Source organism: Paramisgurnus dabryanus, chromosome 15, assembly GCF_030506205.2.
Source record: "Paramisgurnus dabryanus chromosome 15, PD_genome_1.1, whole genome shotgun sequence".
NCBI lineage: Eukaryota > Metazoa > Chordata > Actinopteri > Cypriniformes > Cobitidae > Paramisgurnus > Paramisgurnus dabryanus.
In genome coordinates this window covers 33,414,807-33,429,838 of record NC_133351.1, presented here as the reverse complement: position 1 = coordinate 33,429,838, position 15,032 = coordinate 33,414,807, and the positions used below count along the sequence as shown (strand labels likewise).

Here is a 15,032-nt window from a genome sequence, read left to right as displayed (position 1 = left end):
AGATGCCGGCTACGCCCCGATCATGCAGTTGTTTGTTGTTCTTACTGTCTTGAATATGTTTCAGATATGGAGGTGGATATGTTTACAAACATGTTATGTTACATCTACAAACCACAGTACACTGTAAAAATTACAGTTTAACTGGCAGCTATTTGCCAGTAACTTTTTGTAGATTTACATGTATGTTATATACTAAACATTTGTTCCAAGTTAAATGACTATTAAACATTAAAGAGCACCAATTATGCTAATAAATTGGCACGTTAGCACGTTATTGCAATATCCCATTGTACATACATGTTATTAAAACTTGAACTAATGCATTGTGAGTCTTATAAATTGCTTACATACCTCACCGATTTCTGCATGTCTGGAAAACGCTCGGTTTAGTTCCTGTCTCCGCCTTCCAAAATGTCTAGTGTAATCGGATTGGTCAGATGACTACTCAACTGTTATTGGTCAGCTGGGTTCGGCGTGTGTTTGAAAGGTTACGCCCCTGACTACGCGTGGGTTGACACAGATTCTGACTGAGAGTCACAGCCTCAGAGGCATCGTAAACAAGTGTCTGTACTGCCTTACCACTTCGAGCTCGATCCAGAGAGTTCAGAAGGCCGTTACGATATAAACGATCTCCGTCAATGAATGCGATTGGATTTAACTTTTTTAGGTGTCCTTAGCTCTGCCAGAATGCTAAACGAAGACGAAAATGTGTTGCAAAGACATCCAAAAGGTAATTATAACGTACTACATAACTATATGGAAACACCAAATGTAGCACATAGAAAGTATTTGTTGAAATGATTATAAAACGATTTCACTTGGTAATTTCTACATTATTTTACTCTAGTAAAATTTATTATAAGACTGCTTACATACTGTATTACTGTGCAAACTATATGGAAACACCAAATGTAGCACATATAAAGTATTTGTTGAAATGATTATAAAACGATTTCACTTGGTAATTTCTACATTATTTTACTATAGTAAACTTAATTATAAAATACTGCTTATATACTATTTTACTGTGCAAACTATATGGAAACACCAAATGTAGCACAAAAAAAGTATTAATTGAAATGAATGTTAGTTCTACATTATTTATTTACTATGGTAAACTTTATTATGAAAGACTGTGCTATGTTTTTACTTACTAGGTTTTAAGGAGATTGCAACAGGTTCCAGGGCCTCTTACCTGCGTGATTCATCATCCAGGTTTTGCACAAATTGTCTAAATCCCTACACACAGAACATTTATTGTACCGACTATAAGCCTTTGAGGTGCAGGACTAGAGTAAGTTTTATTACATTTTTAAACCAATAACACTAAAGTATCATTATAGTAACAAAGTACCCAAAAGAACAAAAGATGTAACTTTAAAGAAAATATAAAAGTCAGTCAAAAGTTTATTTATTACAAATATATATTTAAATGTTAAACAATATACAAATAAACATACTTTAGTAACCATATTGTGCTCTTCTTTCAAAAATTGTTCAATTCATTTCTTACAGCTATCTATTCAGATAAATGGCATATCAAAGCTTTGTCAGCTGATGCTATCTAAGATGACACTTTAGGGTTATCATCCTGTCGTGTGTTGTTCTCCAGATACGCTTGGAGCTTCCTGATCGGAATGTTGGCTTCCGACGACCCCTGCACTGAAGATGGCATGCAATCACGTCCTCCTTTGAAGGTCTCTCAAACTGTGATGCCAGGTCCATTGGAATCGGGGTTTCCTTCAGCTTATCTTCAAATACCTCATCAAACACAAGCCTGATCACATCATCCACATAACTGTAGAAATATTGCGGTCAATAAATCTTTTGTTTTGATCATTTATTTCCCTGCTTCATACATTAAGTTTTTAATCATGAATGTATTTGAAATAAAACATTACTGCTTACGGTATGTCACTTGTGTGTTTTGGGAACATAGCCTTGTACTTTCCCTCTCCTGCTTTTGTTACGGCTTGGTGACATTGTAATGGATGGCTGCAAGGTACAACCTGTAAAAATATAAGCAAGCATAAATTTATTGTAAAAGTAAATACTACTTTATTTAACACAGTTACTAAAATACTTAAATACCTGCATAGCATTCCAATAAATGAGAAAATCAATTTTTTTTGCTGCAAATCTGGAATCTCAGGCTACGGACGGCAAAGGCATCCACTGATGATGGTGATGGAAACATTGTGAAACGATGCTACTGTCTGGGTTCCTATTATTATGCAGAGAAAAAAAACTTTGTCATCATCAGTTATACATTTAAGACTGGTAGTGGTTTCATTAGCTAAATACATCATTTGTGTTAAACACCTTTGCTCCTCATATGCCAGTCTGACTCCTTGTACTGTGTGTTATGATGTTGCATGTTTGCATACAGTGTAGAAGGATGTGTCCAGCTGCGAATCTAAGATATAGACAAATAAAACAAACATGTATTCAGTCAAAAAGACATATTATAACAATAGAGTACAACGACTATAACTCGTTAGACTATTCATTAAAACGTAAATGTATTACATGTTACATGGCCCAACATTAGCAACACACATTACGTGTTTACTTCGTTTCAAAATCTAAGAAAGCTTCAAGTAAAAACAACAGTAAAATACATATAACTTTAAACAAATCATCTGTACTTAGAGTTTCTTGAGTTTGATCATGAGAACAAATTTTACCGGTAACAGTTTAGCTGGTAACTTAGCAAGTTTGTAAACATGTCTTAACCAACATCGATAAAAAAACGATAGTCTGCATAATTCAACATACACGTGTGTAAATATGGTACGTTGTTTATGAAATACAGTATTACAACACAAAACAGTTCGCTTGCAAGCTTAGCTCTACACGCACATTATGTTAATCTCCGGTTACCGGTTACGTAATGTACAGTAAAAGGCAAATAATAAACGTGAATACTTACAGCCTGTGATCCAGAAGTGCACAGTAACGTTAATCCAACTTTCAGAAGGAGACGTCCAGGTTCGGTTCATGAGAAGCAGTTATTGTGAAAACTCCGTGAACAACTTCTGACTGGATTTTTCCGGAACCGTATTAAACATGATGTCCTCTGTGTAAGTCCATAAAGTGCTATTTTGCCCTCGCATCTAAAGAGACAGCGTCTACTCGAGAGATTTAATCGCTTAAACGATGAAACAAGAGTTTGCAAACAGAGTCAAAGCAGGGACTCACAACCTCCGCCATTTTAGCTCTCTTCTGACTCGGCGCTCCCCACCCTCGTCTTTGAGGGCGTACCCAAGCAAAGCAGAGAGGGCTGAACTATGATAATGTTGGTCTTATCTACGTCACTAATCCCAGGAAGTAAACTGTTGCCTACAATCCGAGTGTTTTTTGTAGTCCTCGAACGTTAGAGACGATAACTCGCGTCATCGTTTTCTTTGAGGTATGTACTTTTTGAATATCGTTAGCATGTACTAATACACACTTACACACAAAATGATGTTTAAAAACGTGTATCCCATAATAGGTGCTCTTTAACAAGTCTTTATTTTACAAAATAAAACAATAAAATATCAGCCTCTTGGAAACCATTTCTGGAAACCAAAATCTAAAGAAGAAAACAGAAAAGGTTAAAAAAGATTTCTGGTTCCCAGAATGCTTAGCATGAGGCTGTTTTATAAATATTAAGAGTTGTTTATGTTTAATGTTCATTTAACAAAATGTTGCCAGGAAATAACATTCATTTAAATTTACAGTAAGTTACTGGCAAACAGCTGCATAACTACAGCTATTTTTATAGTTTAGTACTAAGCTGCTATTAGGCAAAGGACGGTATGGGATTTTGGTGATACAATTACATTTAGGAAAAATACTACGGTTTTACAATGTTGCCAAAATGTGTTATTTATTTTCAAATGTCTGCGTATAAAACAACTTTTTTACTGGATACAATAATTTTATTTTTAAGCAAGATACAGCATGTATTCAAATTTTTTTTTGCATTATATATCAATGTAAACATCAAATTAGTTACATAACTTAATGATTAAATAAATTTTGTGTAAACACAGCTCATACCTTTGAAACATTATCATACCAAATTTCAGTGGTTTTGAAACCTTGACTCTTTAAAGGTGTAACTGCTACAGTATATGCACTTTAAAAATAATTTTATGTGCATTTATAATTACAGTAATACCATTACTTAATGTTGACTGTTTGAGATGGTCATAAAATGTTTCTTTTGAACATGAAACATTTATTGTGTAAGTCAATGATTTTATTGATTAAAATGTCTTGTGTTGAGTTACAAAGTGTCTTAAAATATTTCATAAAAAACAATCTTTATTTTTTGCTTTACACTGTGTCCTGACCAGATGTGATGGCATATAATTCCAGTGACAGGCAATTTGTCAGAACTGAACATGAAAAGGGGGCGTGACACAATGCATAATTGTGAAGTTTCAGTAAATCAGAACGTTCATCTTTGTTTGTGCGCCACCCTCTCGCACTTCATCTGAAGAGCGCGCACACAAACACACACACTCATCCCTCTGCTTGTTATGGCTTTCCTAGTGGGATTTAGTGTATATTTCGGTCTCTCATCATCCATGTTTGATGATTCATATCATTAATGTGCAGAACTTTCATTGATCTAAAATAAATCCTCTGCCGCTCGACGTAGCAACACATTGCACCTGGTTCAAAAAAACTCAACATGGAAACATCTACCAAATCTGGTTAGGACACTGTGTTAGCTATAGGATTTGGATAACATAAATTGTCATATTCCCTCTTTCAAACATGTAAAAAACATGTTACGATCTGTGCATCATTTGCACAGATTGTCCATGTAAACACTTTTTTTGTAGGATAAAAATCAAGTATCTTGGTGTGCACTGTCAGCAGTATGAGATTATTGTGGTGGTTGGGTTTTAGGGATGGGAAAAACAACTCTCTTAGTAAGGGTGAACTCTGGTTGTGGCATCTGCTTCCACCTACCAGTGGGGTGGGATTTTCTGCTTACATCATTGTTCACTTGTGTCAGGATAGACAGCAGATCCACACCCCTACATGCACACAAAGAGACAAAGAAAGAGACATATCAGAGATTAAACCAATGTCATGAGTCAAAATGAATAAGTTAAAGTATTGTTTATACATTTGCATCAGACCTACGCAGTACCTCTACGCTGTAGGTTACGCAGCATCAGTTTTCATAAAATTATATTATTTTCATTGCTGTAGTGGATTTTATTCGACCATAGTATGAGACACCACTGCGCAACTCTCTCTAGAGTTTATACATCGGGGGCAGATTTACCAGACAGGTATTAGACTAGTCCTAGATAAAGAGCTCTATCTTACACTCGGCGCAATGCAGCGCAATGCGCAACGCAAGTGTCTTTTGCTAGTTTCCACCCTGCGCAATGATCATTTTCACGTTTTACGCCATGTTGTTTAAATAGCAAATGCACGTGCACCCCCTTTTGCGCCCATGGGCGTTCTGGTCTGAAAACGAGGTGTGTTCAGGTGCATTGTTGGCGCGTTTTTATTTTAAGGCAACTACAATAGACTACGCAATAGGTGCAATATGTTTTTTGTTATTTAAAGAGGGCATTAGTAATATGCGCCTATAAACGGGTCGACAACGCGGGTTTGCTTATCACATACATGAATGCGCAGGAGCACAAAATGTTTTTAAATATGAAAGATTAAAGGATTTAAATGTAAAAGATTATTATTGAGTCTCTTGGACATAAATGAGGACGTTAATTTTGAGACGTTAGAAAGGGGAAAGAGCTGCTTCACCTGCAGCCTAGTAAGTAAATAAATGCTTTGCTTTAAACAAATGCATCTATTATTAAATGTTTTTAAATGCTATCTTACAGATTTATTGGATATGATGACTCTGTACCTGTGGATATGGTGAGTAGAGAAACATTTTAAGTAATGCTTTGTAAAAATTCCATGGCGCTGTTCTAGTGCTGAAACGCTTCGGCTCTCTGCACGTTTGTAAATCCTTTATCTCTTGTTTGTATTTTTAGAGTACAAACCTTTTCTTGCATATTTGCAAATTATTTTATGAGATTACAATGATTATTTAGGATATCAATACATTTACAGCAATTAAAAGCCTGCTATTTGTACTTCTATGACTGAAAGGCTTTTAAAGGTTTTAATCCAAAAAATTTAAATTTCAATAAAAATGAAAACATTTTTTAACATTAATCTTAAACTGATGGTCTTCTTCCTCCGCTTAGTTTTACAGTTCACAAAGTCCGTCATCTTCATAGGGATTAGACACAGCGCCAGCGCAACTGGCTTTTAAATGGGATGAGAGATAGGATTCTCATTAGTGTATTGCAACTTACGCCCTAAACACTCCCCTTACTCATTAAGAAAATATTAACAACCCTTTTCGATCGTGCGGCCGGCGCATAAACTATTTTTCCTGTTGTTAAATTAGCAAAAGTGGCATCGGACACGCCCATTTAGACCGTGCACCGTGGACAATGCGCTTAGATCTTTAAGAATGTAAAAGCTATCAAACTGAAAACAACTTGCACTGAAAAAATAATATAAGTGCCCTATGTTTTGCATCAAAATGCACACAAGTAATGTTTTTAGTAAGGCATGTTTGTCAAAAAAAATTATATTTCCTAATTAAACTAAACTCTAGCTAATCCCTGTCCGAGGAACCACTCCCAAGAGTTTTGGGAATAGGGCATAGGGATGATGACTTCCGACTGGAATTCACCCACAGTTAAAGCTATGCTGAACCATTCATGTAGGTGCTAAACTGGCCTTCTACAACATCACCACCAAACTCAGTTACGCAAATGACAAACAGTAACAAATATCTCTATGTACTCACCTTGGCACCAGCTGTTTCAGGTTATGACAGAGAGCTTGTATAAACCAGGTTCCTTTAGTTTTCTCTCTGAAGGACACATTGTCAGGTACTGTGGACATGGCTAACAAGAAGTCTGCTCCCTCAGGTATGGAGTCAGGTATGGAGTCTGTGGAAATATCAGCATCACCGAATGCCACGTCATCGGCTCTGTTATTCTGTGGCCACATCGGTCTCTGCTTGCTGGTTCCCCTGCAGGCTTGGATGAAGAACAGTTTGGGTTTCCGAAAGAGGGAAGAACACTGTAGCGACTCCTTCAGCTCTCTAAATGTGACTTTCCCTTCATCTGTCCCAAATACTCCATCCACACATCCGTGGCTAAGCACACAACAGACCACGCAATCCGCCCCAGTGTGATCACGACCGGCCAGATCCTTTAAGACCTCCAGCATTCGTTTCTTATCACAGTCCTGTTCTGTACAGACTTCAAAGCCCAGCCACTGGAATACAGCCTTCAAACTCTCTATACAGTACACACACACACAAACACATTTTATACACATGCATACCGCTGTACATCTGGTATAACATGAGGGTGAAGTATTTAAAACATTTTTATTTTGGGGTTTATTTTTTTAAAGTGTAATATGACCAGCAAAATAAAAATAAGTTGCTTATACATGTTTAAATATACAAACAAGCCTATGGATGGCCATTGGTCTATATAAATGCAGTCCATTTACCATAATAGTTAATATAATTTATTATCATGGTATGTGTATGGGTTTATGTCGTTGTCTATATTATTTGAACCTTTGTCAATGTCTGTTCCTTCTCTCATCTGCATGCTGGTGAAGTTACAGTTGTTGATGATTAAACATATCCCCCTTTTGTCACCCTTCATCTCATATTGATGAATCTAGGACACAAAAACATCACAATACAGACTGAGATTACACCGAGACGTTCTGTAAACTGTATAATAATCTGAATCTCACCTCTGGATCATCAGAAACACATAAATGTGAACTCTCATTTGAAATCCCTGAGGTAATGTCCAAACTCTGGCTCTGATCTAAAACATGTGAATGATGTGTGTTGTAGTTAGAATCACAGTTAAAATATGGTATTGGTATATTGAGATACACACATATGGTTATGAATGAATAATCTAACCTTCAGTTACACTGACTCTGTCCACCTGCTCCTCCATCATTTCATCTGTTAACAAGAACAACGGCATAAATTTGCTTTAAGTCTGTATTAATATTCATATGCATGATTTGAAAATACAGTTTAATGAGCACACTAATATTTCATATGACAGCGGCTCAGAACTCATACTGACACTTTCAAAATGAAAAATGAAAATGTGTAACTAAAGACTCCAAGTCTTGTACAGTTAAGAGAATAAGCACACAATATTTCACAAACACAAATTAAAGCAGAATATTCAGTTCAAACTAAACTATTTCAAATACACTAACCTGACAAAGTTTCAAGTGATTAGTTAATGTAGTTTTAACTCAATATCTAGCTTTATCAGTTTCTAGAAAGTTTTATGATCAGTTTTTTCAGTTTTATGGTCAGTGAACAGACTGTAGTATTCTGTGATATTTTTTTGTGCTTTATGCTAAGTAAACTTACCTAATGGGAGTGATGTCACTGATAAAGGCTGCGAGAAAGAGACAGAGTTACATTATCACAACTTTATACTATAGGGTTTTATGTACAGCAACCAGAGCTTAACCATGGTTTTAACAAATGGTAATCAAGTTACTCAACTTTTTAAGGTGCAATGTGTAGATTTTAGTGGCATCTAGTGGTGAGGTTGCAACCAAAAACTCACTCCTTCCTTTCAAAGCACACAAAGAAGCTACGGTAGCCGCCACAGGACAAATATATCGTCTGAGACAACATACACTGGCTGCATCCAAAATCCTGCCTTCGGAGGCGGCATTCAGAGGCAGGAAGGCATTAAGGCACATCTGAATCTAATGTTTGCTTTACTTCCTGACTCCTGAGATACCTTCACCGTCTTATCCTACAATTCTATGTGTGTGTGCGGGGATGTAATTGGTCAAGTTCTAAAAAATAAAAATGGAGGCCAAGAAAGCAGCTGGATCACAAATTTAGTGTAAATAAAAAAATAGTGTATTCACTTTTCACACCTTTTGATTGCATTACTAGTGAGAAATTAGTATTGCAGTCATGTTAAATATGAGATTAGTTATCACAAAGGCGCTCTATGTTTATATTTCATGCCTTCGGTTTCAGACGAAGCTACTGTAAAAAAATTATGGCACTAACATTTTAAAGTTCAATTTGAAATTACAATAAATTTCAACTTTCTTGACTAGTGAGGAGTTGCTATTACTTTATTAAAATATAAAGTTGAAATAACTAATTCAACTTTATTTTTATAATTTATAGCAACAACTTATAGCAATGTACATGCTCCCGTATAGCTCAGTGGTAGAGCAATGCATCACCATTGCAGAAGGTCATGGGTTCAAACCCAAGGAGTACACATGTGAACCTTGTAATGCAATGTAAGTCGCTTTGGATAAAAGTGTCTGCCAAATGAATAAATGTGAATCCTCACTAGTCAGGAAAGTTGAAATGAGTTGTAAATTTAGTAAACTTTACAGTGAAGTGAAAAACCCGCTCTGTAGAGCAGTTTGTCCGTTTAGGGCTACTGTAGAAAGATGGCGACTTCCATGCAAACGGACCTGCCGTGTATGTAGATAAAAATGGCTCATTCTAAGGTAATAATAACAATACAGTTTATTATGTAAGGTCTTTTTACACCACTGATAATATAGTAGATTATATTGCATTTCTGCGAAGAGATCCTCCTAAAAGTTACATAATTGCACCTTTAATATAAAAAAAACCCATGGTTCATTTTGTTTACCAAGTTTTTAATGTACCATTGTAGAACACAGTGATGTTTACCACACACCTACTAACAAGTGACCTTTACGCCAGTAACACACTGTCAGTATGATCGTTTTGCATGTGGTATGGTCTGACATTTGGTTGTTTTCACTTAAATTTCTAAAACGGTAACTAGAAAAGTTAAAGGTGGTATGAACATAAATCGACAAGTCTCGTTTGATGTTTTACACCAGATATTCATACCAGTTTGGTATGGCAAAACTCTAAGCCAAACATTTCTTACCTGAACTGACATGGAAAAATTATTTTCAGTCTCCTGAGCAATGAACGTTTCACCTGCAGCTATAAGACAGGAAAAATATCAATGAAGCAAAACAAATTATAGTTCAATGCTATGGTTAAAAAAAAACGTATATACTATTATACACTAACATAATCAACATTTTATCTCCATCAAGTAAAACACTGGTTTGTTGCTGATTCACTTACTTAAATCTGTGAGAACACATGCAAACTAATAATTAGTCACTGAATAAATCATATCAACTCATAATATTACAAATAAACAGATGAACTCACCCTCTTCTTTATATTGAATAATTCTTTTTTCTAAAGCAGGATAGACGTTTCCTATAACTTCCTGTAGAATCTCTACATTATTTTCATCCAGACGGTCTTCCTTCTCCAGCTCCCAAAACAACTGCAACAGTGTCTGAAAGAAAGGATTTTTGAAACGGTTTGTAAAAAACACATACTGTCAGGTTACGATCACCTACCGTCTCTCTCTCCAGTTTTTTGCGTGGTAGTGTTTTACCCAACATGAATTTGATGTTTTTCAGGTCCTTATCACAGATGGATTGTGACAGCTCAAACAACAACAGTCTGAAACACAGAAAATTACAAACCGTTCACCAGGGCTGAATCTGGGATTTAAGGGTGAACAAAAGTTAACGTGAAAGGTAAATCCTGAAAGTGAAGCTTGTTGGGATAAATGACTGAAGATCATTAGTTTACAGTTGTATCGGGTGAATGCACCCTGAGAACAAACACACACAGAGTCGGCACTTTCTAGCAGCATCGTCCTCACCTGTACGCTGAGATTGTGCCGTTGTTTTCCATACATCCATCTAAACCCAGTTTCCGAATCAGATTGTTTTGTTTCATGATAGTGAGTAGCTCCACAAGCAGAGATGGATCATTGGGTGACAGCAGCTCTTTGGTTTGAAGACAACTGAAGAGGTCTGTGGCTGTAGACGCCTCGCTGAGCTCTCTTGGACTGAGAAGATCTGAGCAGAGGAAAAGCAGATCCTGCAGATCATCGTCCCCGAGAGACTCCTGTACTCTTAACAGCATCTGCTGAAACTTCATCTCTTCATCACAGAGAAATGCCATCTAGATGATCTACTGAGAATCACCACTCCTGAAAGACTTGAAAGACACAGAGAGCAAGAATTTTAAAAGATTAATAATTAGACCGGTATTGCAGTGGCCGATGATATATATCGGCCAATATTTGGATTTTTTTTATCTGCATTAGCAGATATATCTTTTCATTTTTCTGTTCCTTAAATTTGTTGTTTGTAATAAAAAGACACTCAAATGTAAAGTAATGTGATGTGTCGGATCGATAGTTTATGTCTTCAAGGGTATATTTATAAATAAATATTCTGCATAAAAGTTTATTTAGTTTCACCAATTTTCTGTTTGTTTCTGATTTGCTACTTAATTACATTTGGGTTATCGGCCTCATAGCGGCCAATAGGGCTTGGGCGCCGCGTTGCATTCTGGGACGTGGCGGCCATGTTGATGGCCTCGTGAATGTAAACATACAGAAGGTCAAACAAGGAGAAGCAGCAGAGTTGGGAGAATGAAAAGAAAGAAAAAAGATGTTAAAATCCCGAAAAGGATGTGGAATTTACTGGGATACGTTAGATAGGGCAGCAGGGACCGGTATGTGGACAAAATCGAAACTATTAACGGTTTGGATCCATATGAAAAAAGAGTGAATAAAGAGCATTTTTAAAATAACAGCATGGTTGTGGTGAGAGCACATTTTCACGCCAATCTGTAAACAAAGTCACGTACGACCTAGCTGCACAACTAGCTTAGTTTATGCAGCAGTTTTTGCTGTCAGCAGAGGGAAAGCAACAGAAAGATAAATGTTGAAATTTTCCCGTATTTTGGGTGAGTAAACCGGGACATTTCACTTATTTTGAATGTTCAATGTTGACTTAAGCTATCTAAATTAATATTCAGATGTTATACTTCACTGTCATACATATAAATGTCATTTATATGTCATGTATACATTACTGAGGGGTTGAGGTTAATGTTTGGTTTTCTATATAGAATAATAATTCCTTACATTTATATAGCGCTTTTCTCAGTACTCAAAGCGCTTTACATATGAACGGGGGAATCTTCTCAACCACCACCAATGTGCAGCATCCACCTGGATGATGAATAAAACACAGAATAAAACACAATGAAGTGTTGTCCTTATCTGTCATTTTTAATGTAATGTGTTACTTTATTATTAATACAGCAACGGTTTACCACGGTTGAAATAATAACACCAAATTAATCAAATTAAGACACATGACTGAGAGGAAGTATTTCTAAAAACAGAGCGCAGTATTCCGAGTAGCAGTAGTGGAGGCAATCAACATGGCCGCTACGACAAGTAATGACGTCACAACGCCCAAGCCCTATTAGCAATACTGCTTTCTTAAATGTCCCATATTTTAAAGCTTTCTAAAGTTTTATTTTAGGTTATAATGTTATTAAGAATATATATTTGCAGTTTAAGTACCAGAAACAATCTCTATATATTTTCTACAGCTCCTTTTTCAGGAGCTCTTCTAAGAACAGGTCATTTTGGCCTGCAATAAGCAATATTCATGAGCCTCTCTTCTGACTGGCCTGTTGTTTTATGAGTGAAATACACATTTGACATAACGTTACCCATGGAAGTACACTAAATGTTAGTTTCTGTACGCTAAATGTTAGGTTAGCAAACCAAGAGACACAGAGACTAAGATAACTTAACCTCAATAAAAAACTCAATAAAATAAAAAACAGACACCAACAGGAGTTTTGAAATTTATATGGTACATAGCCCCTAGACCTCAGTTATTATGAAAAAAGCCAGATTTGACAATATGGGACCTTTAATAAATAACTTAAAATGTGCATTGAATTTTTTGACCTTAAAGCATTTACAATTCAAAACTATCAATTACATAACAGTGAGTAGAGCAGGGGTCCCCAACCATTATGTGGGCAAGGGCTACCACAATGGATAAAACAAACTGGAGGGCTTCTTTTTAATATAGTCTATTCAAAATGTTTTTGTTTTACTTGTTTACTTAAATGTTGATATATTTTAGTAATGTTGAAAATGTTAACATATGTAAACCAAGCCAAGCTCGTATAAAAATATGTAATAAATAAATATTACAATTGAGACTATTAATAGAATGTGCTTTGGCGGGCACCTCACAAACTCAGTGCGGGCTACCACATTGGAGACCCCTGGAGTAGAGCATGGTGCTCATGGGGTCATAACTATCATGAAGAATGAGGTGATTTATTTTATAAGAGCCCTATTTTCCTTTCCGTGACTTAATTTGGTGTGTAATTGTGTGCTAGTACGCTACATGTTAACGATCTGGAAAGTTACAAATCCCTAAGTCTACAATGAGGGAGTTATCGTCTCCAACTGAAATCTTTGTTCTTGGACTACAATGAACGCAAGGATTGTAGTCATCAGTTTACTTCTGTAACGAGTCGACATGGACTTGAAGCACTTTTTTATAATTCTGCCTGCTCTGTGCTTTGGTACAGGTACACCTTTAAAAATCCACTGGGGTCTGAAGGGAACAAAAGTGGCTTTGGGAGCAGATATTCCAAATATTATAAGTATCATAACATTTCCATCAAGCCTGAGGTATTCGGCCAATCACAACACACTGAATTGCTGGCCAATCACAGCACACTGTGCCTTTCAGAACGATAAGCTTTGTACAAAATGTACGGTATCTGGAAAATAGTGTGTTTTTTTAAACCTTTAACCACGACTCATTTAAACTAGAATCATTTTATATTCTGTTTTATAATATACTACATTTTTATAAATGTGATCCAATCCAATAGAAATTAGCTGTGAGAAGAGTTATATGTACTTGGGACTAGTTGGCTATAGAATACATAAGCACTGTAAGATGAAATGATTCAATTAAATTGATGTGTATAAACATTTATTGCAGTAATGGTCAACTGGAGGGCCGGTGTCCACTGTCCAGCAGAGTTTAGCTCTAACTTGCCTCAGCACACCTGCCTAAAAGTGTCTAGTATGCCTAGTAAGACCTTAATTGGCTGCTCCAGGTGTGTTTAATTTTGGTTGGAGCTAAACTCTGCACTGCAGGACCGAAGTTGCCCATCCCTGATCTACTGTATGTCATACTCTAATCTGGTTTGTAATGTGAGGTCTCTATGAGTCATGCAGCATAAATTTTGGTCCTCTGTAGAAAATGTTTTCTAAAGCTAAGCTATGACTGACACAAATCCTATATTCATTTCTTTAGGTGTTAAACTTATAGCAATTTAGAACAATCCAAACTTCTTTAGGAGTTTTTCATACTTTAAAACTGAACTGTACCAGATTTAAAGCAGACAAGAGAGCTTTTACGAGCTAAAGCATATCAGTTTACTCATGACGTAACGTTTTAACCTACATATTTTTACATATCTCACCGAAGAGAGATTATAGTGTTAAAATAACATCACAGGAAACGTCACAACATTACAGTAAAACACATATTTATTATAATAGGGACCTATATTTACTCAGTAATTCAGATTTAAAGTGTAATTTATGACCAGACTCACAAAACTTCATGGTTTGCACACTTCCTTATCACGTCATTACAACAAAAACTCACTGTTTTTTAGCGAATATAGTAAATCAACAAAAACTTTATTCTTACCTTTAGTGATCAGTGAGATTCTCAGTCTTTATCATCAAGTCTTTAACTTTAGCATCTTTATTTCTAACTTTAACTCTAATGATGAAACCGAAAGTACCGGGTTGAAAGAAGCCACGCCCCTTTGTGCGTCACAGTTCGTCACGTGATTTTGTTGAATTCAGTAGGTTACGTATACTTCCTTAAAAACTTATACATACTTTTAAAACTTCCTCTTTTTTGCACATTTTCATTTTTTATTTCCCTGGTTAGTTTTCTCCTTAGTATAGGCCTACATGTAAAATAATAAAGCTAAAATAATAAAGTTTATCTGCAGTTGATTG

At 36.0% G+C, this 15,032-nt stretch overlaps 1 protein-coding gene and 2 long non-coding RNA genes across 6 annotated transcripts; 1 reads left to right on the top strand and 2 right to left on the bottom strand.

The window, feature by feature from the left end:
- Window positions 1–290: 290 nt before the first annotated feature.
- Window positions 291–1,752, top strand: LOC135782712 (uncharacterized). The gene is made up of 3 exons (XR_010545468.2): window positions 291–730; window positions 1,158–1,294; window positions 1,613–1,752. It is a non-coding gene; the product is annotated as an uncharacterized lncRNA (long non-coding RNA).
- On the bottom strand, window positions 1,659–3,503 carry LOC135782711 (uncharacterized). Its single transcript, XR_010545467.2, has 4 exons — window positions 2,323–3,503; window positions 2,092–2,224; window positions 1,909–2,009; window positions 1,659–1,798 (listed from the first exon to the last, which is right to left on the bottom strand). It is a non-coding gene; the product is annotated as an uncharacterized lncRNA (long non-coding RNA).
- A 354-nt stretch (window positions 3,504–3,857) lies between these two features.
- On the bottom strand, window positions 3,858–14,842 carry casp10 (caspase 10, apoptosis-related cysteine peptidase). 4 transcript variants are annotated; one of them, XM_065293179.1, is made up of 12 exons: window positions 14,713–14,842; window positions 12,090–12,176; window positions 10,812–11,152; window positions 10,501–10,606; window positions 10,304–10,436; window positions 10,008–10,066; window positions 8,471–8,498; window positions 8,000–8,044; window positions 7,822–7,898; window positions 7,637–7,742; window positions 6,848–7,346; window positions 3,858–5,039 (listed from the first exon to the last, which is right to left on the bottom strand). In XM_065293179.1, the coding sequence occupies exons 3-12, from the start codon at window positions 11,114–11,116 to the stop codon at window positions 4,886–4,888; spliced, it is 1,512 nt and encodes a 503-aa protein (XP_065149251.1). In that variant the 5' UTR covers window positions 11,117–11,152; window positions 12,090–12,176; window positions 14,713–14,842; the 3' UTR covers window positions 3,858–4,885. The 4 variants fall into 4 exon arrangements, with proteins under 4 accessions (XP_065149251.1, XP_065149252.1, XP_065149253.1 ...); XM_065293180.1 differs by having other exon boundaries at window positions 10,812–11,144; XM_065293181.1 differs by lacking the exon at window positions 12,090–12,176 and having other exon boundaries at window positions 14,713–14,832.
- Window positions 14,843–15,032: the final 190 nt, after the last annotated feature.